Below are 25,914 nucleotides of genomic sequence, written 5' to 3'. Positions count from 1 at the left end.
AATATACTTATCTATCTATCTATTACTATTATCACATTGGTTTCGGTGGTAGTAAAAGTAGTTGCAGCATTAGTGTTGTATTAGAAGTAGTAGTAGTTGCGGTTTTAGAAGCAGTATTATTAGTGATAAAAGCACGTGTATATTGCCTTTTGGTCAGTTGAACATCACCCTCTCGATGCCCCGGAAGTTTCATCTTGGCACGTTAAGCTGTTCTAAAAATATTGCTGATATGCGCTTTTGACACCCTTTTCACCTTGATACTCTAAGCTTTACAAGTTGTTGCAATTGAAGTTGTAGTTGGAGTAGTTTAGTAGCCTAAGGAAAATTAGCTGTTATGTTAGTAGTGACATGCATATATTACCTTTTTGTCTACTGTTCATCCCCTTTTAGTATTCTCCAAAAGTTTCAAATTAATACCCAAATCAATTCTTGAGATGCCCCTTTTGACAATCTACATGCGCATAGTGTGTTTTGATTTAGTTCTAAGTCTCACTTAGTATTCTGTCAAATTTTCACCTTCATACGTGTAGCTTTAATTCAACTGGTATCATAGTAATAGTGGTAGTAGTAGGAACATAAGTACCAGTAATAGTGTATAATTATTAGTAGTAGCGGTAGTAACAGCAGTATTAATGGTAGGAGTAAAAGGTCAACTTTTGGTCAGCTGAATATCCTATTCATGATGCCCCTGAAGTTTCCTCTTGGTATGATAAGCTGTTCCAAAAATATTGCTGACATACCCGTTTCAGCAATCCGTATACACATAATATTGTTTGATTAAGTTCAAATTTCCCCTCAACGTTTCTTCAAATGTTTTTGTTTTCAATAAGAACATTTTTTTTTTGCTACAGAAGTATGCGTTTTAGTGGTTGTAGTGGTAGTAGCAATAGTACTTGTCGTAGCAGTAGAAGCAGCAGTAGTTGTAGTAGTATCGGGCAAATATTGCCTTTTTGGTCAATAGATCAGTGCCCTCACCATTTCCTGAAAGTTCCAAATTGATATGTTCAGTCATTCCTCAATTACACCCTTTTGACAACCCATACACTCCCCTAAACATTCCCTGAAAGACTCGTCTTAATGCCCTTCGTATTTTGGGAAAGTCCTAGTCAAAGATACAAACCTTTGCTCAATAACATGAATTATATGTAAACAATGAAGAACTTGTATAACTTGCAGCCCTTGCCCTGAAACCTCGGGGAGAGGGGTGGAGGGATTGACATCCCCAAATATTTACTGAGCTTGTAATTACTTAAATAATTACTGAGCTTTTCAACAATCCGGAAAAAATTGACGTCTCAAAACTTTGTTTAGATGTTTGTTATGGAAAATAATGGGCATGGGGAGGGAAGGGCTTTCTCAAATCACTTTAATTCTTCAAAAGGGAACTATAACTTTCAATTTAAAATCAAATGAGACATACCTAAATTTACTACGACCACCCATTCCATAAGAACCTTAAAGCCCTTTCCCCAGGGCTCGTGGGGGGGAGGCTGTTCCAACCCTGGAAGCATTGTTATATGTTCTTTGGACTATTTCAAACAGATACATTTGGTGAAAAGAGGGGTAGTTGGGCCTAGTTTACCTCCATCACTATTGACTTAAAAGGGAACTAGAACTTCCAATTTCAACTAAAGGAGCCACCTCTAAAGTTTATAAAGCCATCCCTTCCATAAGAACCTTAAATGCCCCAGGAGCATAACTTACAACCCTCGTCCTCAGGCTCCTGTGGTTTCTATCAACCTCAAAAACCTTGGTATATTATCTTTGGACTATTTTGAATAGAAGAACTGTGTCAAAGTATCTTTTGGATGCATCTCGAGAAAACCCGACGTGTTTATGTGTGTGTTTTTTTAGGGGGGGGGCTGCTGCGCTCTGATCACTTTGACTCTTTAAAAAAGCACTAGAACTTCTGATTACCAATCCAATGAGTCAACTCGAAAGCATATACGACCACCCTTTCTATAAGAACATTATATACCACCACGGCAAAACTTATAACCCATGCCCTGAGAGCTGAAGAGGAGGAGGGCGTTGGTCTTCCTCTCAGTCATAATATCCGGAAACTTGTACTAAGACAAACAAAATGTTTATCTCGAAATTTTGATTGGAGATGTTGATGGAAATGGTGGGCGTGTAGGAGGAGGGGGGCACTGGTTGCTCTCAAATCACTTTTGACTTTTAAAAAGGGCCCTTTAACTTCCGATTTCAAATCAACGAAGCCCCGTCCTAATTTTATACGACCGGCCATTCCATAAAAACTTTACGTGCCCTCATGTTATAACTTACAACCCAATCCCCAGGACGCTGGGGGGTCGTGTCAATCCTATATTTTTCGGAATTATTATATTTTTTGGACTATTTTAACAAAATCACTATCTCATAATTTCAATCAGATGCGTTTGGTGAAATGAGAAATTGTCAGGGAAGGGGGCCTCAACCTTTGGCGCAGAGAACTTCCAATTTTCAACCAAAAGTTGAAAAACTGTCCCGTCCATAAAAACCTTAAATGCCCCGCAGCATAACTCACAACCCTTGCCCCCAAGCTCTGGTGATTTATATCAACCCCAAAAGCCTTGTTATAAAGTCTTTGGAGAATTTTGAATAAAATTACTGTCTAAAAATTTTTGCTCGGTGTGTTGGGACCTTAGGCCCTGTTTATCAGAAAAATGCTTTTTTTGTAAATTTAGCTTATTTTACCTTCAATGTTTAAACTCTGGATCGATCTGTTGCCACGTGATGGCCTGAAAATACAGACTCATACAGGTTATTGAAATTTCTTATAGTCATATTGACAGAAATTTCTGTTTTCACTCTCGGAATAGAGCCAAGACCTTTCCGCGCTAATTGGCTTTGGGAGTGCTGGAGGTTAACACCTAGTCTAAAGATGTTTGTTGAAATCCTTCTATGGGCAAGATACGACTCCGCGCAACTGGTGTCTATATAGGCTGTGCTGTGATTAGTTAAGCTTCGAGAGTTAATGCTTATGGTGCCTGGGGCAAAGTAGTGTGAAACTTTTACACCACGGGGAAAGTACACTTGTCTTAACTCTGACGTTTTTATTTTTGTGCCAACCGCCAGAGACAGGACACGCAGAAATCCATGGCGCGTGGAAGTTACCCTTGCTCTTGAAGCACCGCCAGGTTACTTTAACAGAATTAGAGTTTCCCCAAAATCAACGTAGGCATAGACCACCCCCCATCCTGCATACACGATGTGTTTTGGGAAAAATGCTATAGAAAAATAAAAAAAATAAAAAGACTACTATCCATGCCCAGGAGTTGCAACGAGAAAACTTTACTCCAATATTATAAATCACATATAAGACCCAATATTGATTTTGGGCTCATTGTTTATAGTGCTTCTGTAAAGACCCTGATGCAAAAAATTGAAACAACACAAAATGGTGTAATTCGTCTCATATTTGGTGAGAGTGGGGTGATAGTCTGCTTAGTGACATTGGATTATTAACAATAAATTAAAGACGAAGATTTCTTTTGATAAATTATCTGACAAAAATTGTAGCTAATAGCTCACATACCCTGCATATCTGGTTAAGAGGTCCATCAATGTATAGAGGCATTGCAAATGAATATACAAATATCGAGAAGAAATTCCCAGTGCCAGCAAAGTCTATTGCACGTACATCCCCCCCCCCGCGGTGTTGGTCAGTCCCCATGATAAACACTAATTTCTCAAAGTAGACTAATAAACTTGCCCCATTGCTTTCGTCCAGAATTTTTTTTTGCACTTAATACAATTACATATAAAACCATTTATGGATTTTGTTGATGGGTCCAAAATGAATGAAAAGGTGGCAAGTGGAGCTATTATCTCACCCCTTAATTTTGCAATGGGTGTGAGAATGTATGATAATGTGTCTATAATGTCTGCAGAGTTAATTGCCATAATCATGGCATTAGAGCACCTAATGAATAATCAACCTTTGACTGCTAACTTACAAAATATTATAATCAATTCTGGCTTTGTCAAGCCTAGAGCTGCCATCTTTATCTTCTTAGTATAAGACGGATATAGACACTTTTCATAGTCTTGCTTCAAGACGCATAAGAACTTATTTTCAGTATGTTCCAAGCCACTCAGGTATAATTGGTAACTATCAGGTGGATGAAATTACAAAAAATACTTTAAATATTGACCAGCCAAATGGGAAACTAATCCCCATCAGAGACATACTGGTGGAGATTAAAATTTTTAAATTTTACATTTTTGTACATTTTTTTTAAAGTACAGATACTGTACTTAAAAAAAAAATGAAACAAATGACCATTGCGTATTCGAATGTAATATGCTGACGTCTGCACAGTATACCCTTCAATGTAAATTGTTAAAGTGCTTCAAACACCACAAAATCTCACTATGAGCTAAGATTCTATCTGACTAGATCTGCACACAGAGCTCAAAACTCAATGTTTACCCTCGTACATTTCAACTCCAAGAATCAAAAGATTTACTGGAAGAAACCTGGGCAGATTCAAGATAAATAAGAAACAACCAATTTAGTAGCTATGATCATCTCACAGAGCGAATCAAAAGGAAAATGGCTGAATAGTCTTGACTGGAAAACAACCGTTTGCTGAAACAGAAGAAAAAGAAGTTATGAATAGAATAGCTTCCTGCTTTGCGGATGGAAATTTATGAATGAAAGAAGACTTTGTACCATCGGCTACTCTGTTTTATGGGTAAATTAAACATTTACCTTGCTTTTTTTGGAATTATCTTTTCAAATTTTTGTTTATTATCTTTTTAACCTTTAAGGTCTCGCAATTTAATTTATCCCCAAAACAGTACTCTATTGAATTACTGGAGATCCCAGAATAGGCTACAAGTTCTAAAGTATAACAGTTCAAAATAGGGATGAAACCTTTTTTTGACAGTGAACAGATATAAAAAATTTTAACTGGGTATTTCGAACACATATACAGCGTTCATCATCAGCAGTAAAACTGCTGATGATGAACACTGTATGTTTGTTCGCAATATCCAGTTAAAAATTTTTATGTCTGTTAACTGTGAATAAAAAGGTTTCATCCCTATTCTAAACTGTTATACTTTCGTCATGGAAAGGCAGTGTGGTCTTCGAAGTTATCTACGTTACAAGTTCTATATCTACTTGCATCCTTGCAAAATTAGGGGCAAATGTGTGACTATTTCATTATACAATGAGACATGTTAAGAAAACAATTCTTACTTCATAATATGCAAAATAATCCTAGTTAATTATTTTCCAGTAGGAGAACTTTTATCTTCCCTTCTTTCATGTTTTTTTCCAGTTTTTCAATCATATTTTTTAATATTTATGTTTATTCTCAAAGTCTTGAAAATTGTATGTAAAACAAACACAAAGAGCCACTTAGCTAGTCTAACCTAAATTAACCTAATTTATCAGTATTTGCCTATTAATGTCTTTTTGGTAGATGGCAGTGATGATGTTTAACTTTCATATATAAACTATTTGAAAACAAATAAATAAAGTCAGATCTATGTTTATTTTTCACAATTTTGTTAAAAATAACTATACAACAGTGAAAGAAGTGATGATAAAGGTTCTCCTGCTGGAATAATATGTTAGCTAGGATTATTTCGCATATTATGAAGAAAGAATTGTTTTCTTAACATGTCTCCTTATGTAATAGAATTTACATACATTTATACCCAAAATTATATTGTAAACTGCAAGTTTACTGTTTTATGTTCTCTCAGCTGTGCCTTTTAGCCTGATTTATCATCAGCATAGCATTAACTTTGGTAAAATTTTCTAATTAACTGATAATTGAGATTGCTAGAAAATAGACATCAGATAGTAACTTACTGTACTTGGACAATGCTTAATCTTAGACACATCGGCTATCTTTTGTAAGTTCTAACCTCTCTTTCGAAAAATGGACAATAGGCTTCTAAACTCGGACATGATGTACATAGGGTTTAGTTGGTAGTGAGTATTAAATAGTGTATATTATTGACCTACAAATAAAGTGAACATACCACTAAATACTATTTTTATACTTTTTCTGAATATAATGATTGCTTTTCTTGCAAATTCAGTTTTCAGAAGCCATTTTTGGACCCTTGAAAATGATAGTTTCTTTCTATGTTTTGGTTTAAAAAGGGCTAAAACATTGGTTTCAAGGTTGCTATTGGACTATAAGTCATATCATTAAACGTTCATGAGGAAGCTGTAATTATCTGATGGAGCCTATTAACATACTTTCAATAACTTTTCAGAGACCTATGCGTCAATATTTTCATGATTTTTTCTATGTAATTAATTCGCTTTGTTATCACTTTTAAATATATATTCCAATCTCCTACACTTTCAATTCTGGTATGTCTACTCTGCTTTGAATTTTATTGTGAATGGTCTCCAAAATAAGCCTAGTTGGACATTTTTAAACATTCATTGGAGTAACCATGGTACAAAAATATCAGGCTATTTAATAAAGTACCTTTAATAAAACTCAAGTTGGTTATTTAAATTTAATATAAAATCATTTCACTTACTTAGTGGCATTCCAAAATATACTGCTTGAATCCCCTGTTTATCACCTTTAGAATAATCACATCTCACTGTACTGCTTTCATTAACCAGTGCAATTATGGTTAACAAAAAAAAAAAAAAAAAAAACATGGTCACTTGTGCTTAGAGGTGAACTAGAGTGGTATACCATACGTCACACTCATACTAAGTTATTAATAAATCCAGAACGGAAGGAATGTTACTGGCTTGCACTCTTATGTGTTTGTTCGAACATTTTTTATGTAACATCTATAAACTGAGATTGAAAAGACATGGGATCCGTTGTGGTTTTATGAACTGACTAATCAATATTTGGCATACTAAACTCTCTAACAATAAATTAATAACATCTAGAAACTGAAAGCTCTGACAAATACGGCAGCAACAAAGAATCGTTTTCCAGGGAATTGGTATCACAGAATGGACTGCAATAAATATGAACATTTTGCAAAGGACCACTAGATTTTGGTATTCGAATATCCACTGTTAGACTCTCAGAAAACAACTGACTGACTGAGCAAGTAACTTTATTATTATCTTATTTCACTTCTCACGTAAATGGTTTTACCTAGGATTACCTGGATTATGAATAAAACTCTATCATGAAACAACAAGAACATAAAACTAAAACTGTAAAAAAAAAATTAATTCAACGTTTAAAATTATCTAAATTGTAATGTCTTAGTGTTTTGTCCAGCATAATAATACATTTTAGTTGCTCCTGACATATCCTTTGTGTTTTCTTTACGAGTTTATTTGTCCATTGGGATGAACATTTTTTGTCTCGTGAAAGGAAAAATTTACTCAGCATTTCACAGAATTCTTATCTCTTATTTCACCCAGCGAAAATGAATAAGAGCCGTGGCCGACCTTCAGGCGGATTAGCTATTATTTCACAATTTCCCGTCAATCTCCTTGAGTCGAATGACCATTTCATTGCTGCCGAATTTTCGGACCTAATCTGTATAAACGTTTACCTGCCAACTAATTACTGCTCTTCGCAATCAGAGAATAAATTCATAAATGCTTGCAAAAAGCTAGCGAGTTTTGTGAAGGGAGTTTCAAAGCATCCAAATGCTCGAGTTTTGATTGCAGGAGACTTTAATTGTGACTTAACAGACAGTTCATCGCCAAGAATCCAACTCCTTCTGAATTCCCTCCCCCCTTCCTACTCAGTTGCTGACAAAACATAAACTTTCACGTTTATTGGTGTCCTGTCAGCGACTTCTAACCTTGATCATTTTATTGCATCTTTCCCCTGTGAAACTGTCGAGGTAATTTGTGATGGCTTTTATTCGGATCACCTTCCAATAAAGTTGAAAATAAATGCTTCATTTCATGCCCCTAAACAGCCAGATAAAAAGTGGTTTTATATAAAAGACTGGAAAGAAGTTAACCGCGAGATGTTTCGTTTTGAATGTGACAGAATATTAAATAAAATAAAGGTGCCCTTTCATTTGTTGTGCACGCGCTCTGGCCTTAGTGAAAAAGAAATAGCCATCGGACTTACCACCTATCTAGCTGAAATTAACCATGCATTAAAGTGTGCTGAAGCTTCAGCTGTCCCGTGCAAGCGTATTAGGAAAGGCTCTCAAGTTCAGGGTTGGTCAAAAAACCCTTCCCTTATTTCTGCGTGCGAGTCTTCTAAAATTTGGCTGAATATTTGGAGGGATTGCGGCAGGCCTAAGTTTGGGACTATAAATGGTCTGCGGCTACGTTCTAAACGTTTTTTTGCTAAAGTGTTAAGAAAACATAAGGTTGATCTTATTGAGAAAAACGTTCATAAAATTGCAGAGAACCCTTCGAAGCTCTGGAAAAAATTTGAACGCCCTTGTGAACACATTAGTGCAAATAATATTCCTGAGCCTGAGTGGATAAATTATTATAAGCACGAGTTTTCTTCTCCCGATCCTGCTCTTGAGTCAAAATTTGAAAAAGAATTAGGTGCTTGTCTGAAGAAACACGAACCCTCGACATTTATTATTAAGCCAAGTGATGTATCGTTTTATTGTCAAAAACTAAAGAAAAGAAATTCTGCGGGAGTTGATGGAATTACTGCCAGACATTTTGATTATGCAAGTGCTCTTCTTTTTAATCATTTATCTCTACTTTTTCAAATGTCTATTGAAAACGGAGTTGTTCCTTATCAATTTACAGTTGGTCAAATAACCCCTATCCCGAAAAAAGGCAAAAAGGATTTTACTTCATGTGATTCGTTCCGACCTATAACAGTTTCTTGTACTATTTTTAAATTGTTTGAGTCAGTTATTTTGGATGAAATTGTTTCTAAATGTTATGTCCCACCCCACCAGTTTGGTTACCAAAAAGGTATTAGCCGGGAGCATGCCCTTTTTGCTTTAATGAATGTTCTTGCTGATGCAGAAAGAAGTAGATCCCATATTATCCTTTGTGCTTTATATGTTGCTCGTGCTTTCGACTCTTGTATTTTTTCCCAAGTTTTATTTGAAGCGTATAAAAGAGGGGTAAATTTTTGTATAGTGAAGTGCCTTCTGTATATGTACCATCACCTTAAGGCGAAGCTAAAGGGGGGATCTTCCCTTTTTAATATTTTGAAAGGAGTCCGTCAAGGTGGCCTTACCTCACCTTCTTTATTTAATAACTCTGTTTTAAATGCCCAAAATTCTGTTAATTTTAGTTGTATTCACCGTGGATTTAACTTGTCTTTAATAACTTTTGCAGATGACGTTTTGAATCTAAGCCGTACTTTTAGTGGATGTGAAAACGCGTTTAATCAGCTTTATAATGAATATAAAAATATTGGGCTTTCTTTCAATGTTGATAAAACTGCTGTTGTAGCTTTCAATTTTAAAGAGACAAATGGCCCTATTTTTTTATCTTTAGCTAATGTTCATGTCCCCCTTTCTCAAAAATTAGTTTACCTTGGAATGCCTATTGGAAAAAATATGAAAGAAACTGTGAATTTATCCCTTGAACTTTTGAAGAAAAAACTGAGAATTGCTTATGCTTCAATTGCATCTAATATTAAACATATTGATAAATTAAATCTTGCGAAAATTTATAATAGCCTAGTTCTACCTCATCTCCTTTCTCTTTGTCCGGTTTGGCAGTTTTTTAGTGAACCTCAGAAACTATCTGTTCGTAGAGTATATTTTCGTTATGCTAAATTCCTTCTCAGTTACCCTCCTTGGACTAGAAATAGTTACTTAGTGAACAAATTCCGCCTAGTTTCTCCTACATCTATTATTAATAAAAGGCTTCATGATTTTCGTTCTTCTATGTCGATAGTGTCTCACCCATGGTCAGCATTACTTATTTAATTGTTTGATTGTGTTGATTTGTATTTATTTGTACCTTTTTTTTTCTCTTATTACTCCATCTTAAGGGCGTTCCGCCCTCTTTTTGTAGATGGGTTATAAATAAATTGAATTGAATTGAATTGATAAAGAAATTTAATGAGCATGGTTGAGGCTTTGAACGTTCTCTGCTGCCTGGCTATGCTGGAGGCCTAGGTAGGTCTGTTCATAATTATAAGAATTCCCAGGAGGCACCAATCTACAAAAAAAGAATGAAGGGAAATATTTTCTTCTATTGTTGGTTCTCGTTTTAATGATGACACAAAAAATACATATTTCAAGATTTTGGACAAAATTTATTGTCCAGCATACAAATAGTAAGCCAAATTTTAAACTGAAAGATTTAAAATATACTTTTATTAGTTGATGAAAAAGACTGTCAATTTCGTCAATTAAAAACCTACAGAAATTAATTTTATAACATTTTTTCCACAAAAAAAAAGTTTTCTAGAGAAAGATCAAGAGCTACATTAAACCAAAGATGGGCAGAAATAAATTTAAACAACAGTTCAAGTAAATGTGGCTTCTAATGACCAGAAAATAATTTATGGTTTACTCAAAACAGTAAATCACTAACAAAAGATAAATGAAACCCAATACAAACAGAAATTGTAATACATAACAAAGCCAAGTTTAAAGCAAGCAGAAACTGTTACAAAAAGAAGTTGGGCTGACACACCCCTGTGCCTTTTGAAGACCACACCATAATTTTTCAGTAGCTGAAAACAAAATACATTTTAAACGTTTTCTTTTTATAGGCCTAATTTTAATAAATCACACATTGCTAAGATTCTGCGGAATGAATATAAATATATTTTAAACTTCAGTCTGCATTAATGTGTTAGTTTTAGTAATCTTGGTGATTTTTTTTTTTTTTTTCTTTTTTTTTTAAATGACAAATAAGAACACAACTAGAAATAAAAATAGTTTTCATTAAAGTGTAAAATGGCTTCTGGCCCCTGGCTATAATAGCTTATAGTGTGGGCTATTTTCATTCATTGGTACGTGACCAAATTTGTCATTGTTTGTTTTTTTACTTAATTGGTTATTGTTTCTTGCTTGATTAAGGGTCAGATTAACTATAACAATAAGTAAAATTGTAATTATTAAACAACATTTTTTTTAGAATCCGTGAATTTCAGACCTTTGCTTAGATGAAAATTTTTTCTTCTGAAATCTTGTTACTTCTTCTGCTTATAATGTCTTGATGGCATGTTTCAACAACAGATTTGTGTCTCAATGCTAGTATTTAACAAATTCTCAATCTAATAGCTATATTCAGTTACGAGTATCTGGCTAGATTGTATATACCACGTTTGCTGCCATTTTTTAGACTTGGAAGACAAAGATCCATTGTTAAATGAGGATGTTGAAGACTTGATTATGTTATATACACCTTGGCCAGCTATGACAGATCATACGCCTTACTTCAAAATGGAATTTAATGCCACTGGTCTACAGCTTGGGGCTGTTCCCGATCACTCTGTAAAGAAGAGACCAGCTTTTGATGGTAAGGATGTACATTTTCAGATATGTATCGAATTTGAAATTTGCTTCAAGGCAATTTTGATAACATTTGATGGGTTTTGTAACATTTAAAAAAAAAAACTGAATATAATATGTGATATATTTTTAACTTGCAACGCTGAATAATAGAAAATTTAGAGAAACTGAAAAAAAAACAGATATTTAAATATCTGGTCTTTTAGGTTTTGTCTATCCATCTATAGCAGTCTATTGTTTTATTTCTCTGTGTTGCCCTTCATTTTAATTGCCATTTATTTTAGGTTCCTTTTATTTATCATAGTAATTTCAGATTGTTAATTTTGAATTTTTATTCTTTGCTCTACTCGTTATTCCTATAATTATTGTTATTTCTTGCTTCTCGTTTTAGAACAAATTCCTTTTGTTTCCGGCTTTACCGGAATCCTTTACTTTTCTGTGAAACTTTTCATGAAAACAATTGTAAAAATTGGTTTCCTTATTTCTTTAAACTTTTATTAAAAAAAAAAAACCGTTTTAATTAAATGTGAATTGTTTTATTATTTATCAACTTTTCCCGACTGCTCTGCTTAGCAATTGCCCTCTTGTTTTTTGGCTATTCTTCTGTTTCTTACTTTCCTCACGTTTGTAGCAGTTGATGCACGTGGTACTGCATTTCCAAATTATCTATTCATTGGAGTCAGTATTGACTATGAAATATTATCCAATGAATAAGCTAGAACATGTAGTATTCGTATATATTTGAATGACTTATATATGCATTCTTAAAGATTTGGAAGAAAAAGATCCATTATCAACTGAAGATCATTTTAACCAAGATGTTGAAAATGAGACTTTATCACAAGAACCTCAGTCCTCTGGGACAGCTCTCATGCCAGACTTCAGAATTGAATTGGATGCTGCACTCTGTCATCCTGAGGCTTTATTTAAACAACCTATAGCTATTAGACACATCGTTGACGGTAATTATATACCTTTTGTTTCGATTTTTAGGACAAATAGTGCTAGATTTTTAACATAAATAAATTCTAAATACACTCAGTATAAAAGATTGTGTTCGTAAGCCTTGGTTTCAGGACTATAGGCTGGATTATATTTGCTAATAATCTTACAATCAGGCCCAGTGGTACACCGGGCATAGTCCCGGTACGCCCCTCCTCTTATAAAATATTAGCACCCTTCGCTTCAAAAAATACCATTTCTAGAACTATAATTCGAATTATAATTTTCACTATCGATAAATTATTTTAAAGAGCTCGTCTATGGCTGGGTGTAATCTACATTCTGTTTGAGGTATTCATTCCTTAGTTTCCTTGCCTTAATGGGAAAACCATGGAAATTAACTATTATTTTAATAGCAGGTTGGCAGCGTGGCAAGTTCTGCTCCCTAAATATTTGTTTGCTTTAGTTAGCATAGACCTGGGCATCTCCAGTAGTCTGTTTGGATAAACAATGCGGCGGTCTCCAGCTTTAAATGGGCTGTGGTGCCAACATTGGCCATCTAACTCCCCATAATTTTAGCGAGGCGGTCACATGCTGGCAGACTAAGGGCTGCGGGAGAGCTAGTGAGACATATTTTAAGTGGATTATTCTACTGTTTTGAGGGTTGTGTCTACTATTTGTACTGTATCCTGCAATCGGAGTCAACTGTTGGTCAATGTTTATGTGCAAAGACTTCCAATGAAGCTTCTCATCGACAAATCCGCATTGTAATTTAGAATAGTTTAATGGTATTGTTTAGAGCTGTGTATTCTCAAAAGAACCGGACTTGCTGTGTTCAAGTCATTTACCTGTCATCTCCCTCAGTCATTGATGATAATGATGAGTGTCCTCCTTTGAGAGGGTTAAACTCGCTCGATGGATCTTTGCACGTGCTTCTTCTACTCTTTTCGTTGATATTTCTTTTATTACATTATTTGCAAGTAATTGAGGGTGTTTGTCACTGTAAATTGATCAGTTGTGCGCGTCACATTATAAGTCAGCCCTCGATGGATGAATGTTACAGTGTTGTATACAATAGGTATATTGTGAAATTCACCGCTGATCCAGCACTTGCACCAGAAAAGAGGTAAAGGTGAAGGACATGGCACTAGATCCTTCAAAACAAACCGGCGGTGATGATTTTCGTTTCAAAGCCTTTCAGCCAGAAAGTACAATAGGGGGGGCAGCCATCCTGTGCTTCCGCACACCCTTCCTGCTTACCTTCCAGAGATTTCTTCAGGTACCAATTTAGAGCTGGATTGACTCTCGCTGAGTCTCTTGGGTGGCAGCAGAGTTGAATTGCCATTATTGGGATGTGAGGTAGGTCTGAGGTGAGCCGCATTGTGACCTCACGTTTTCCGTCTTGTTTATAAATCAACAGTCAAGCATTCACATTATTAATGGGCATTCCCATCCCCAGTAACGTCTTAAAAAATCATGTCACTAAACATAGTTTAATTCATATTAATGAAATTATCTATTGATTCTAGTTCTTTAAAGTTCTATTAATTCTGGTGGCAAAAACAACGATCAGAAAAAATAATTTCCTCCATCAGCACCTCAGTCATGGAAAGAATAATTAGACATAGAGTATGAACTCCCTTGTGTATCTGATGCAACATTGCTACAAAAAGCCCAGTCCAAACGATCTTTCAGTTTTTATGGCACTTAGTATTTACCAAGTGACATATAGCGATCACAATTTCTGTCAGTCTATCTATCTGTCCCGGTTTTGCAAGTTTGGGCGCTTCCAGATAAGCTAGGATGATGAAATTTGGCAAACGTATCAGGGATCAAACCAGATTAAATTAGAAATAGTCATTTCCCCGATTCGACCATCTGGGGGGGGGGGACGGTTAATTCGGAAAAATTGGAATTTTTAACTTACGAACGGGTGATCAGATCTTAATGAAATTTGATATTTAGAAGGATATCGTGTCTCAGAGCTCTCGTTTTAAATCTCGACCAGATCTGGTGACACTGGGGGGGGTTGGAGGTGGAAACCTGAAATCTTGTCAAACGCTTAGAGTGGAGAGATCGGGAGGAAACTTGGTGGGAAAAATAAGCACAAGTCCTAGTTACGAGATTGACATAATCGGAACGGATCTGTTCTCTTTTTGGGGAGTTGGGGGAGGGAGTTTTTTAATTCTGAAAAATAAAAAAATAGGTATTTTTAACTTATGATGGAGTGATCGGGTCTTAATGAAATTTTATATTTAGAAGGACCTTGTAACTCAGATCTCTTATTTTAAATTCTGACCGGATCCAGTGTCATTGGGGGAAGTTAGGGGGGATCTTGGAAAACGCTTAGAGTGGAGAGACGGGGAAGAAACTTGGTGGGAAGAATAAGCACAAGTCCTAGATACGTGTTTGACATAACCGACCGGATCCGCTCTCTTTCGGGGAGTTGGGGGGAACCAAATTCGGTAATTCAGAAAAATTAGAAAAATGGGGTATTTTTAAATTACGAATGGCTGATTGGATCCTAATGAAATTATATTTTTGGAAGGACCTCGTGTCTCCTAGCTCTTGTTTTAAATCCTGACAGGACTTGGTGGCCATGGGGGGGGGGTTGGAGGAAGAAACCAGAAATCTTGGAAAACGCTTAGAGTGGAGAAATCGTGATGATACTTGGTGGGAAGAATAAGCACAAGTCCTAGATACGTGATTGAAATAACCAGACCGGATTGGCTCTGTTTGGGGGACTTGGGGGGGGGGGGTTAAATAGGAAAAATTAGAAAAAAATGAGATATTTTTATCATACAAACGGGTGATCAGATCTTAATGAAATTTAATATCTTGAAGGGTCTTGTGCATTACAGCTCTTATTTTAAATCCCGACCAGATTCGGTGACATTGGGGGGAGTTGGAGGCCGAAACCAGAAATTTTGGAAAATGCGAAAATTGAAGTATCTTATTCTTAAGAATGGTTAGAAAGATATTATGTCTTAGATTCTGCATTTTCAATTCAAATTGGATCCGGGGACTGGGTGGAGGGAAGAAACAGAAATCTTGGAAAACACTTGGAGTGGAGAGATCAGGATGAAACTTGATGGGAAGAATAAAGATACGCTAATTCTAGATAAGTTCTAGATACGCTATTGACATAACTGGACCGGATCCGTTCTCTTTGGGGAGTTTCGGGGGGGGGGGTATTTCCGGTGCTTTGGTGAGCTGGGTGCTTTTGGAAGTGCTTAGACAATGAAAATTTTTAGGCGTGTCAGGGACCTGTACAAATTGACTTTGTAACAGTCGTTTCCCCGATTCGACCATCTGGGGGCTGAAGGGAGAGGAAAATTTGAAAAAAAATGAAGAATTTCTAACTTGCGAATGGGTGATCGGATTTTAATGAAATTTGGCATTTAGAAGGACGTCATGTCGCAAAGCTTTTATTTTAAATTCCGACTGGATCTGGTAACATTGGGGGGAGTTTGAGGGGGAAACCTGAAATCTTGGAAAACGATTAGAGTGGAGGGATCGGGATGAAATCTGGTGGGAAAAATAAACAGAAGTCCTAGATACGTGATTGACATAACTGGAACGAATCCGCTCTCTTTTGGGGAGTTGGGAGGGGGGTTAATTCTGAAAAATTTGAAAAAATGAGGTATTTTTAACTTACGAAAGAGTGTAGAAAGATCTTGTAACTCAGATCTCTTATTTTAAATTCCGACCGGATCCAGTTTCGCCGGGGGGGGGGAGACCAGAAATCTTGAAAAAAAAACACTTAGAGTGGAGAGATGGAGATGAAACTTCGTGGGAAGAAGAAGCACATGTCCTAGATACGTGACTGACACAACCAGACTGGATCCACTCTCTTTGGGGAAGTTGGGGGGCCTAATTCGATAATTCAGAAAAAATGAGGTATTTTTAGATTCCCAACGGGTGACCGGATCTTAAGGAAATTTGATTTTTAGAAGGAATTTGTGTCCAAGAGCTCTTATTTTAAATCTCGACCAGATTTGGTTACATTGGGCGGAGATGGAGGGGGAAACCAGAGATCTTGGAAAACGCTTAGAGTGGAGAGATCAGGATGAAACTTGGTGGATAGAATAAGCAAATGTCACAGATACGTGATAGATGTAACCGGACTGTACCTGCTCTCTTTGGGGTAGTTAGGGGATGGGTTCAGTGCTTTTGCGAGTTTAGTGCTTTTGGACGTGCTAGGGCGATAAAAATTGGTAGGTTTGTGTGTGTGTCACAGACTTACACAAATTGACTTGATAAAGTCGTTCTTCCAGTTCGAACATCTGAGGGGCTGAAAACAGATGAAAAATTAGAAAAAATATATGCTCCACCCATCTAGTATCACAAAAAAAATTTCAATAACATTCTTTTTGTCCCTTTTACAGGATTACTTTTTTGAATAAATTTGTTTGAAAATTGCAGATCGTTTAGGTGAAATTCTAAAGAAATTCATTACTACTTTCAATGACAATTTTTTATAACGGGTATGTTTTACAAATGACGCAGGGATAAATTTAAGGTGTGACTTGCACAATGAACATATAACTGCATGGGGAAATATTTCACAGACTATAGCCGCACAACCTTGAAACTGGCCACTCATAGATGAAGCTTTATCATAACCTTGCCTCTTTAGGTATTTTAAATTGCTTCCCATTTCAATTAAGGTTTTTATCAACCAACCAAATTCTGCTATCAATCAACTGTTTCTTCTTGAAAAAGTTTATAATTATTGATTTTGTTTTGAAGTAATGGATGACTAATTAAACAAGAGCCAAGAGCTCATATGGAACTTGTGACGAGGTCGGAAGAGCTAAGAGTTTCTCTGGAGTCTGAAAAAGCTTAAGATTGTGTTCGACCTGAAAATCTCGCCAAAACGGAGCAACAAACACGCTTGGAGAAGCATAAAAGCTTTAAATCTGACACTGCCTGTATGACAGGCTATTACACATATCTAAGTACTTATAAATTTATCTAAATTTATCTAGTACTTATAAATTATCTAAGTACTTATAAATTTATCTAAATTTATCTAGTACTTATAAATTATCTAAGTACTTATAAATTTATCTAAATTTATCTAGTACTTATAAATTATCTAAGTACTTATAAATTTATCTAAATTTATCTAGTACTTATAAATTATCTAAGTACTTGTAAATTTGTTTTGATTGCATGAAAGTGGAATTTTCTGCGAAAGAATGTTTAAAATTGATAGGGGATGGTCAATCTCGACTGTCCCAGTTGAAGATAGAAACGAGAACATAATTAGTGCAAGTAAAGGGTTAAAGAGAGGTAGGCAGAAAATTTTGAAAATTTGCTAAACCATCACAAAGTCACAGGAAATAATATAGAAAAGAATGAAAAAGTTTTGACTCTTCAGAAGTCAAGGAAGCTGTTTTTTCTAAGGAAGAACTAGCAGTACTAAAAGGATCAAAACTAATAATGGCCCCAGGTGTTGATAGTGTGTTAAGTGAGACTTTTTACTTTGGTGAGTGTGAGGTTAGAGATCAAATTACTGAGGATTATGAATATGATTTAAAAAAGGGGGAAGTACCTAGTAATTTTAGTAAAACTTTAATTAAACCTCCCTACAAGAAATGTGATACAAGTGAGAGTGGTAATTATAGAGACATTAACTTTGTTTTATAGGAAGCAAATTGCTTAATATGATGATGTTTGTTGGACTTAAAGATGTCGTAGCTAAAGTTTTAAGATGAGAACATGATAGGACCAATAAGACTAAAAGTTTCAACATAAGACCAATGTGGTTTTATGAAGAGGAGAGGATACATCGACTTAATTTTCACTGTGAGATTAATAACTGAGAATTGCCTGAGTCATCAAACCCTTTTAGTGCTCTATTTTATAGACTATGAGCAATCGTTTGATCTAGCCGATAGAAGAGCTTTAGTGAAAGTCCTATCCCTGTATGGTTTACAAGTGAAGTACATTTGTACAGATGATAGATAACTTTTACTGCTGATGATGAACACTGTATATGTGTCCCAAATATCCAGTTAAATAATTTTATATTTATTCACTGTCAATAAAAAGGTTTCATCCCTATTTTGAACTGTTTTACTTTTTTACAAGTGATTTGTGCTGTGTACGAAAATACTATTGCTGTGGTTAAGGTAGGACATGAGGTTAGTAGTTGGTTTCATATTGAATCAGGAGTTAGGCAGGGTTGCGGTTCTATCCATACTTACATGGATCTTTTGATGAATTTCGTCCTAAGAACACAGAAAAGACTATGGGAGAGCACAGAATCAAATGGGGAATTAAAACCCTCCTAGACGTAGATTGCGCGGAAGATTTAAGGTTCCTAACCGAAAATGTTAGCGAAATGAATGGATTTTGAAGTTTTGAGAGTTAAGGATGCAAGAATAGATGTGAAGTTTAATGATAAGAAAAATAAGTCGTTAAGACTGGAAATAAGTATTGTTGAAGAGGTGATGTTGGCTAACAAGAAGATCAAGTGCACAGTTTCACTTACCTAGGTTGTACTGTTAGTAAAGACGTAGACTCAGAGAAGGTATTAAAAGTAGAACAGCCAAGGCCTAGTGTGTTTTTTTTTTCACTATTAAAAAAATAATGGAAGACTAGGAAGTTAAGTCCGCGAACCAAAATTAGAATATTGGATGCTACAGTAATGACAATGGTCAATTATGGCTTTGAAACGTAGACGCTCCAAAAGACGTTGGAGGATTTTATACCTATTTTCCAGAGATTTCCAGTTCAAATTTTCTTGGGTACCCGTCTAACTGACCATATTTCATACAGTGAGCTTTACAAAAAATGTGGTTGTATCCTGCTTTCTGGTGCTATAATTTGGGAAAGGTTAAGAAGGTTGGGCACAATCTGTGGAGGAAGGATGACAAGTTGCCAAAGATCGTTATTTTTGGCCAACCATCTAGGGCCAAACGAGGAGCAGGTGGCCTCCGAATGGGATTGGAGGAGATCGTAAAGAAATATTTAAGGGGAATTGGAGCTACTTGGGTAAGTACAAAGAGGAAAGCTTCGAATAGGTCGTGATGTAAGAGAAGCGACCGTAGCTGTGTTGGCCTCAAGTGGCTTTTTACAGCAGTTAGTTGCCAGTTGCGGTAGGATTAAGTCTTTGGGCCAAGGGTTAGAGGATAGATTAGAATTGCGAATTATGTGTTCTGCTTACTACTTAAATAACAAATAGCTAATTTCCAGTAGATTATAAAAAAGAACTGGAAGAAAAAGTGAAGAAAATAAAGTTAAGGAAAAGTTTTGTCCACGCTACTGTTTTTAAGAAATTAATTATCCTTTAAGCTAAATAAAGAGCTCGCACGAGAATATTGAATCCCTTTGATTTATACTATTACAGACAACCTGAATCGAAAGCAGTTGGTCGTGGCCATGATTCTACCTGGAAGTGAGGTTATTTTAAATAACATAAAAAATGTTGATACTTGACATTAAATTACCATATTATATTTGATAATTTTTCTTTCTCTGTCTAATTATCTTTTTTAAGGTGTAGAAGAATTAAAGCCATTGTCAAATAAGAAATTGGAGTCTCAAGATAACAATACTTTGCCTTTTTCTCGTCGACTTCAAAGTAACTCTGTAGGATCCAACATTGACTCTATTGGCACTTCTGGTGTTGAGCAACGTGAGGCTCCTTCCGATCTTTTCGCTACAGATATGCCAAAAATTTACGGTAACATTTGCCTCTCTTTTCGAGTTTCTATTTGTTTTGTTTTTAAAGGTTTATTGTTATTACATAAGGTTTATATGTTATTATTTTAAAGGTTTTAATGACAGACCAATATTCACAAAAATTATATCGAACAAACCTGCCACATGAAAATCTATACAGATTGTTTTTGGCTGGGCTCAATGCTTCAATCACTTAATATCAGGGCCATAATTTGCTATGGGGCAGGGGGAGGCAATTGCCCCTCCCAGACCTCGGTTTGCCCCCCAGACCCATGTTTGCCCCCCTCCCAGCTGAAATTAAATTTCTTCAAAAATCTTTTCAAGACTAAGATAAGTCTGGATAATTGAAGCATCTACTGAAACGGGTCAGTTTTCTTTAGTACATCTTTACCTTTATGATACTGTATGATCAGTTTCAGTTTTCATTGTCATTTTCGCTTGATATGGGAAAATTGGCTTTAACTTTGCCCCTCCCCCCAGGATTTTGACAAAATTACGCCACTGCCTACTATATATATATATATATATATATATATATTGTATTATTATATATGCGTTTTTTTATATAAAAAAAAGTGCAGTTTTCATCAATAAATAAAAATAAAACTCCTATTAACCTCAAAATATCTGAAGCAAATATTTTTCAAGTTATTACAATGAAACAACGAAAAATAGTTTTAAAATCCGACGCGCTTTCCATTCCGCTAAGCGGGCTAATAAATAAAAGTAAAGAAACAGAATCGTAAGAAACGCATATCAATGTGACGTTCTTTGTAGGAAAAATAGTACTTTAGAAGCGTTTTCCCCAAGTCTATGCCTATCTAAATCTCTCTGTTCACACAGAAAATGTCTGTGCGCCAATTTTCAGAAAAAAAATTGTACTGTTTTAGAGGAAAAAGTTACACATATACAGTTATTTCTTTTTTCATTTTGTTTTTGTACGAATGGTTAAACTGTATGTTAGATCGTATTCAAGTTATGAGTATATTAAATCAGTTTCGATTATGTCATATCTGGGGGGATGATTTAGGGCTTGAGGATATTAGGGACTAAGTAAGTGGATTAGTTGAAAGGGTATACAGGGTTAGGAAATAAAGGCATGCAAGGCCCAGCGCTTGCTTTCGAATTCACCGGGTGAAGTTTTAATCGTCTGTGGAAGGATGTTTGGGGTGAAGTTTTATTTTTTAAGGTGGGTTTGAACAAAAAGGAAATAAAAGTTATTTGTTGAAATGAGGGGGAATAGTTTTCCACCGGGCCAGAGAAGAAAGTGAATCGGTATTTAAAGCCCAAAGGCTGGTTCGTATTTTTATCCTGTGTGTGGAGGCTTGAATGAAAGTGTATGTCACTGAAAGTGTGTATGTAAAGAACTTCATGATTGGAGAATTGAAGTGTTGGGTAGGGTTAATTTTGATTGGTTGGTGAGAGTGTCTGTGGATGCATGTTTTATGGGTGTCAGAAGTTTGACATGACTCCTGTGTCCTGTGATGGATCATAGAGCTAGGTTACTACAGGATTTTGTAATTTCTGTGCAATTGTTCATTGTTTATGTTTTTTGCTATGGCCTATGGGCTGTAATCACAAATAAATTTTATTTTATATAATTAATGTATTCTTAAGGCTTGGAAAACAAAAAAAAATTGTCAAATGAAGATGCTGTAGGTGAAGATACTAAAGATTCGTTGTTTTCGTACAGATGTCCATCGTCTTTAACTGATCACGTGTCGAATATCAAAACTGAATTTGACGTCGTATTGCATCACCCCGGTGCTTTATCTAAGTCATTTGTAACATCTGCACCAATAGTTGACGGTAAGGATATAACCTTTTTAGTTTTTTTTTTTTTTTTTTTTTTTTTTTTTTTTTTTTTTTTTTTTTTTTTTTTTTTTTTTTTTTTTTTGCCGAGTAAAACCAGATATTTAACAGTAACAAATACTGGTTACAATAAAGAATTTAAGCCTTGTTTATTGTTTTTATTTGAAATAATGAATTAGTTGAAACGTAACTTCTTTAGCCTTTGTATAGTGTAAGAAGAGTAAATTTTGGTTTCTTAGGCTTTATAATGGGAAGACCATTTTAAAAATTGTTCTATTAAGTGTTTAGGGGGAAATTATGAATAAGTATATCACCGATGATAATAACTCCAGGAACACGATCATTACAGTTGATTCAGTTTCTTCTAAGCAAATTTTGGAATCTCAAAATGCTTAATAAAATACTTGACATTTATTGATTGACAATTAGTTTTCGTAATGATATATAGAATATTACTTCTGTCAAATCTTACGTCTCAGTGTTGCTAAAGATCTATTTACGTTGCGTTTACTTTCAATGTGATTCATTTAATTCTAAAAATCGATGCTGATACTGTCGGTAAATTTAAATTACCTAAATTTTGAAGTTCAAATTCTTATTAACTTTTCAGGTTTTGTTTCTATGCGACCTAGCATTGATAATGAAGTTCTACTTGGCTTAATCTTTATCATTTTCAAATGAATTGAACTTGGGTTCCGCCTCAGATAGCTCTGGGTATTTTCTAAATTTAATTATGAATGGGACTATAGTTTCTTCCGCATGCGTAGTGCATAAAAGCTACTGTTATCGGGCGTTTGTGAATGAGTGACGTTTTAATTTTGTTAATCACTGTTGGAATATTGGATGCATTCATGGTGATGTTGATAAATAGGTCCCTGAAAATATTTTGATAATTCTTGAGAAAAGTAAAGAGCACGGAGAAAAACAAGAAATAATTAGTATTGGTCCTTGTATTAGGGCTGAACTGGTATAGGTTTCGTTGGCGCCTAAAAGCATGGAGAAAAAGAAGAAATAATTAGTATTAGCCAAAAAGATGTATTGGCTATTAAAAAAGAGTGTATAAAAACGGATAAGCTTAATAAAAAGCTAAGGAAGGAATTGATCAAACAATGATCAGAATTGATCAGAAACAAAGAACATAAACCTCAGAATCAGAGTAAGGAATAGAGTGTCTTCTAGGAATAGTGCAAGCATTTGTCATGTTATATCAATGAAACAATAACAAATATTACAATAAAAGATTCGACATCTGCACCATTCAACCCTGCGACCTTTAACCAGACTATGGGATATATGGTTATCAGATATTCTGATAACCAGGCTTATAAAGTGAAATAAAGGAAAAATAATCATAAGAAATGTGTATGAATCTGACCTTATTTGTATAAAAAAAAATCCTGAATTTTAAGGCTCTAAACACATTTTTCCGAAGTCTTGATCTTGTAAATCTTCTTTTTACACCGGAAATGATAGTATGCCAATTTTCTGAAAAAAAATAGCATTGTTTTTTTTTAGAAAAAAATGTACACAAATAGTTATTGCTCGTTTTATAGGATAGACATACGATAATCTAAGGAAAAAATTAAGAAAGATTCTTTTTTTTACCTTTTTTATAAACCTTATGTTCTTTATTTTAATGAAACCAAAAAGGGGACCTATGTCATTCGCTTTAAATGGTAATTTTTTCTGGATAGTCGATTTAATCAAAAGGCTCAATGGACATTTGTTTGAGGATGTTATAACCCACGCAGTCCTAGGTGCAATGACGCTAATTCCTACCTTATCCTTTTTCTATCTCATTTACTTCCCTTTTTACGCTTTTTAATAGTTTTTTCTTTTGCGCCCTTCTAACCTGTGCCCTAACTTTTTGTGCCCTTCTAACTCATTCTAACTTAACGAGCTTATCTCCTTAGCTATTTGTGTCCAGGGTAAATTTTGCTTTGAGTGAAACCCCGAAGAATGTGGTTACCTCACTGCAGTAACTGGTAGATTGAACCTAACCTACCGAGTGCTCAAATTTCTTCTTTTTTTTCTTTTTTTGTGTAATCGCTGCACAGAAGTTCTTCCTATAATGAGTTTGTATAATTGTTAATTTAAGCTGATATTGCTTCTTTTTCTCCGAGTCTGAACATTTTAATAGCTAATTTTAACTCGTTATAGTGTTTTTCCTCCTTTTTTTGCAAGTATGGTTAAACTGTATACATTTAGCGTCTACTCTTAAGGCTTGGAAAACAAAGATATATTTTCAAATGAAGCTGCTGTAGATCAATATGCTAAAAACTTGTCGTCTTATGGATGTCCTTCGTCTTTTACTGATTGCAAGTCGAATTTCAAATCTTTAATTGATGTCGCAGTTCGTCCCACCAAAACTTCATTTGAACCATCTGCAGTGACTACACCAATTGTTGACGGTATTGTTGACGTTGTCTTCCATTTTCTCTTTTCGAATAGAACCAGGTATTTTATATAACCAAATACTGATTTTCTGAAATATTTATTAAGGATATATGCCTGGTTTGCATAAATGGTCTTTGCTAATAAGGTACATTTTTTGTTAGCATTTAAAAATGATGAATTAAATGAAATTTATCTTCTTCAACGTTCGTATAGGGGAAGACGATGAAATTTTCATTTCTTAGGTTTTATAATGGTAAGAAAATGGTCGAACATTATTCTTATAATTGATTAGGAAGAAATCATGAACAAATGTATCACTGATAATACTAACTTCAAAAACTTACTTATTACATCTGATACAGCTTCTTCTGAGCCAATTTTCGAGTCTCGAAATGCATAATGAAGCACTTGATTTTGTTTAGTCACCATTAGTCATTGTAACGACTTATAGAACATTAGTTCCTTCAAGCCTTACCTGTGACTGTCGTTTTTTAGCTAAAATTTATTCACAGGGACATGTAGCATTGAGATCCAGCTAACACTTAAACTCAATACCAATATTGTCGGCAAATTGAAATTTAAATTGCCAAAATTTTGGAGTTCAAATTCTCATTAACTTTTCAGGTTATATCTCTGTATAACCTAGCTTTGATAATGAAATTCTAGTTGTCTGAACCCTTATCAATTTAGAATGAATTGAGTTTGCATTCCCTCTTAGTTAGCTCTGAATATTGCATAAATTCAAATATGAATGGGTTTATATTTGGTTGATTTTTACAGCTTGTATTGGCTAAATCTCATTCTAAATAGACCTTGAGGCCATGATTAAGTGAACTTGAAAACATCGAGCTAGACGGTCTCTAGAATTCTCTAGAGACCGTCGGTTGTCAAAACTTAAAATAGCGCCAATTATCAAGTCTCGTCAAAAGTTTTGATTGACAGCTTCCTTTGGTGAGATGCTTCAGCCGAGAAATAGTAATATATTTGGCTGTGTCTTGCAAAGCGTGGTTACCGACCAAGGGAGAAGAGAAAATGAGCAAAAGAGCACTATCATTCTCAAGTACAAAATGCCCATGTATATGCAACTGTGACGGCATGCATTGAGTGCATTTCAAAATTTATTGTCTTTTCCACTTTTTTTTCCTAGGGATAGGCCATTTAAAATACCTCAGTTGATTAATTCGAAACTAAATACCAAAATTAGTTGAAAGCTTTCTTCGAGGATTCTTAGAAAACCAAAAGTTTCTTACAAATTAAAATTAGAATTAGGGAAAATTAGTTGAAAGCTTTCTTCGAGGATTCTTAGAAAACCAAAAGTTTCTTACAAATTAAATAAAAAAAAATGACTGAAAGTAAGGAGTGACATTAAAACGAACAGAAATTACTTCGTATATGAAAGGGACTGCTTCCTCGTGAACGCGCCGCTCTTTACGCTGAAGTTTTTACTGTTTTAAAAAATAGAGTTAAGAGAAAGAGTCAGACTTTAGCGTGAAGACCGGGGCGTTGATGAGGAAGCAGCCCCTTTCATATATGAAGTAATTTCTGTTCGTTTCATGTTTTAATGTCACCCCTTGCTTAAAGCTAAAAAAACACTTGTTTTTATTTGATTTAATTTCTGAACGTTTTTTTAATCAATGCATGTTTTGATTTATGCTCTCCGCAGATGAATAATTAAAACGAAATTTGCATTTTTTT

The 25,914-nt window shown here is 35.0% G+C and overlaps 1 protein-coding gene and 1 long non-coding RNA gene across 21 annotated transcripts in view; one reads left to right on the top strand and one right to left on the bottom strand.

The window, feature by feature from the left end:
• The window catches only part of LOC136024900 (uncharacterized), a 67,775-nt gene extending 45,459 nt beyond the window's left edge, over window positions 1-22,316 (bottom strand). The window contains exon 1 of the long non-coding RNA XR_010616954.1: window positions 21,833-22,316. This is a non-coding gene — a long non-coding RNA (uncharacterized LOC136024900). The remainder of the gene's footprint in view (window positions 1-21,832) is intronic.
• Window positions 1-25,914, top strand: part of LOC136024897 (zinc finger protein 426-like) — an 83,688-nt gene that overhangs the window by 30,508 nt on the left and 27,266 nt on the right. For 7 of the 20 annotated variants that reach the window (XM_065700441.1, XM_065700443.1, XM_065700446.1 and 4 more), the window contains 6 exons: window positions 4,542-4,700; window positions 11,204-11,380; window positions 12,144-12,335; window positions 19,826-20,011; window positions 21,628-21,819; window positions 24,045-24,233. In XM_065700441.1, coding sequence (XP_065556513.1) covers window positions 4,697-4,700; window positions 11,204-11,380; window positions 12,144-12,335; window positions 19,826-20,011; window positions 21,628-21,819; window positions 24,045-24,233 — 940 coding nt within the window. In that variant the 5' untranslated portion in view covers window positions 4,542-4,696. Of the gene's footprint in view, window positions 1-4,541; window positions 4,701-6,938; window positions 7,057-11,203; window positions 11,381-12,143; window positions 12,336-19,825; window positions 20,012-21,627; window positions 21,820-24,044; window positions 24,234-25,914 lie in introns of all 20 variants that reach the window. The other 13 variants (XM_065700455.1, XM_065700457.1, XM_065700456.1 and 10 more) reach the window with 8 other exon arrangements.

The sequence above is a fragment of the Artemia franciscana genome, chromosome 3 (assembly GCF_032884065.1).
Source record: "Artemia franciscana chromosome 3, ASM3288406v1, whole genome shotgun sequence".
NCBI classification, from domain to species: domain Eukaryota; kingdom Metazoa; phylum Arthropoda; class Branchiopoda; order Anostraca; family Artemiidae; genus Artemia; species Artemia franciscana.
The sequence above is the reverse complement of the archived record's forward strand: the minus strand, read 5'-3'. Positions and strand labels throughout refer to the sequence as shown.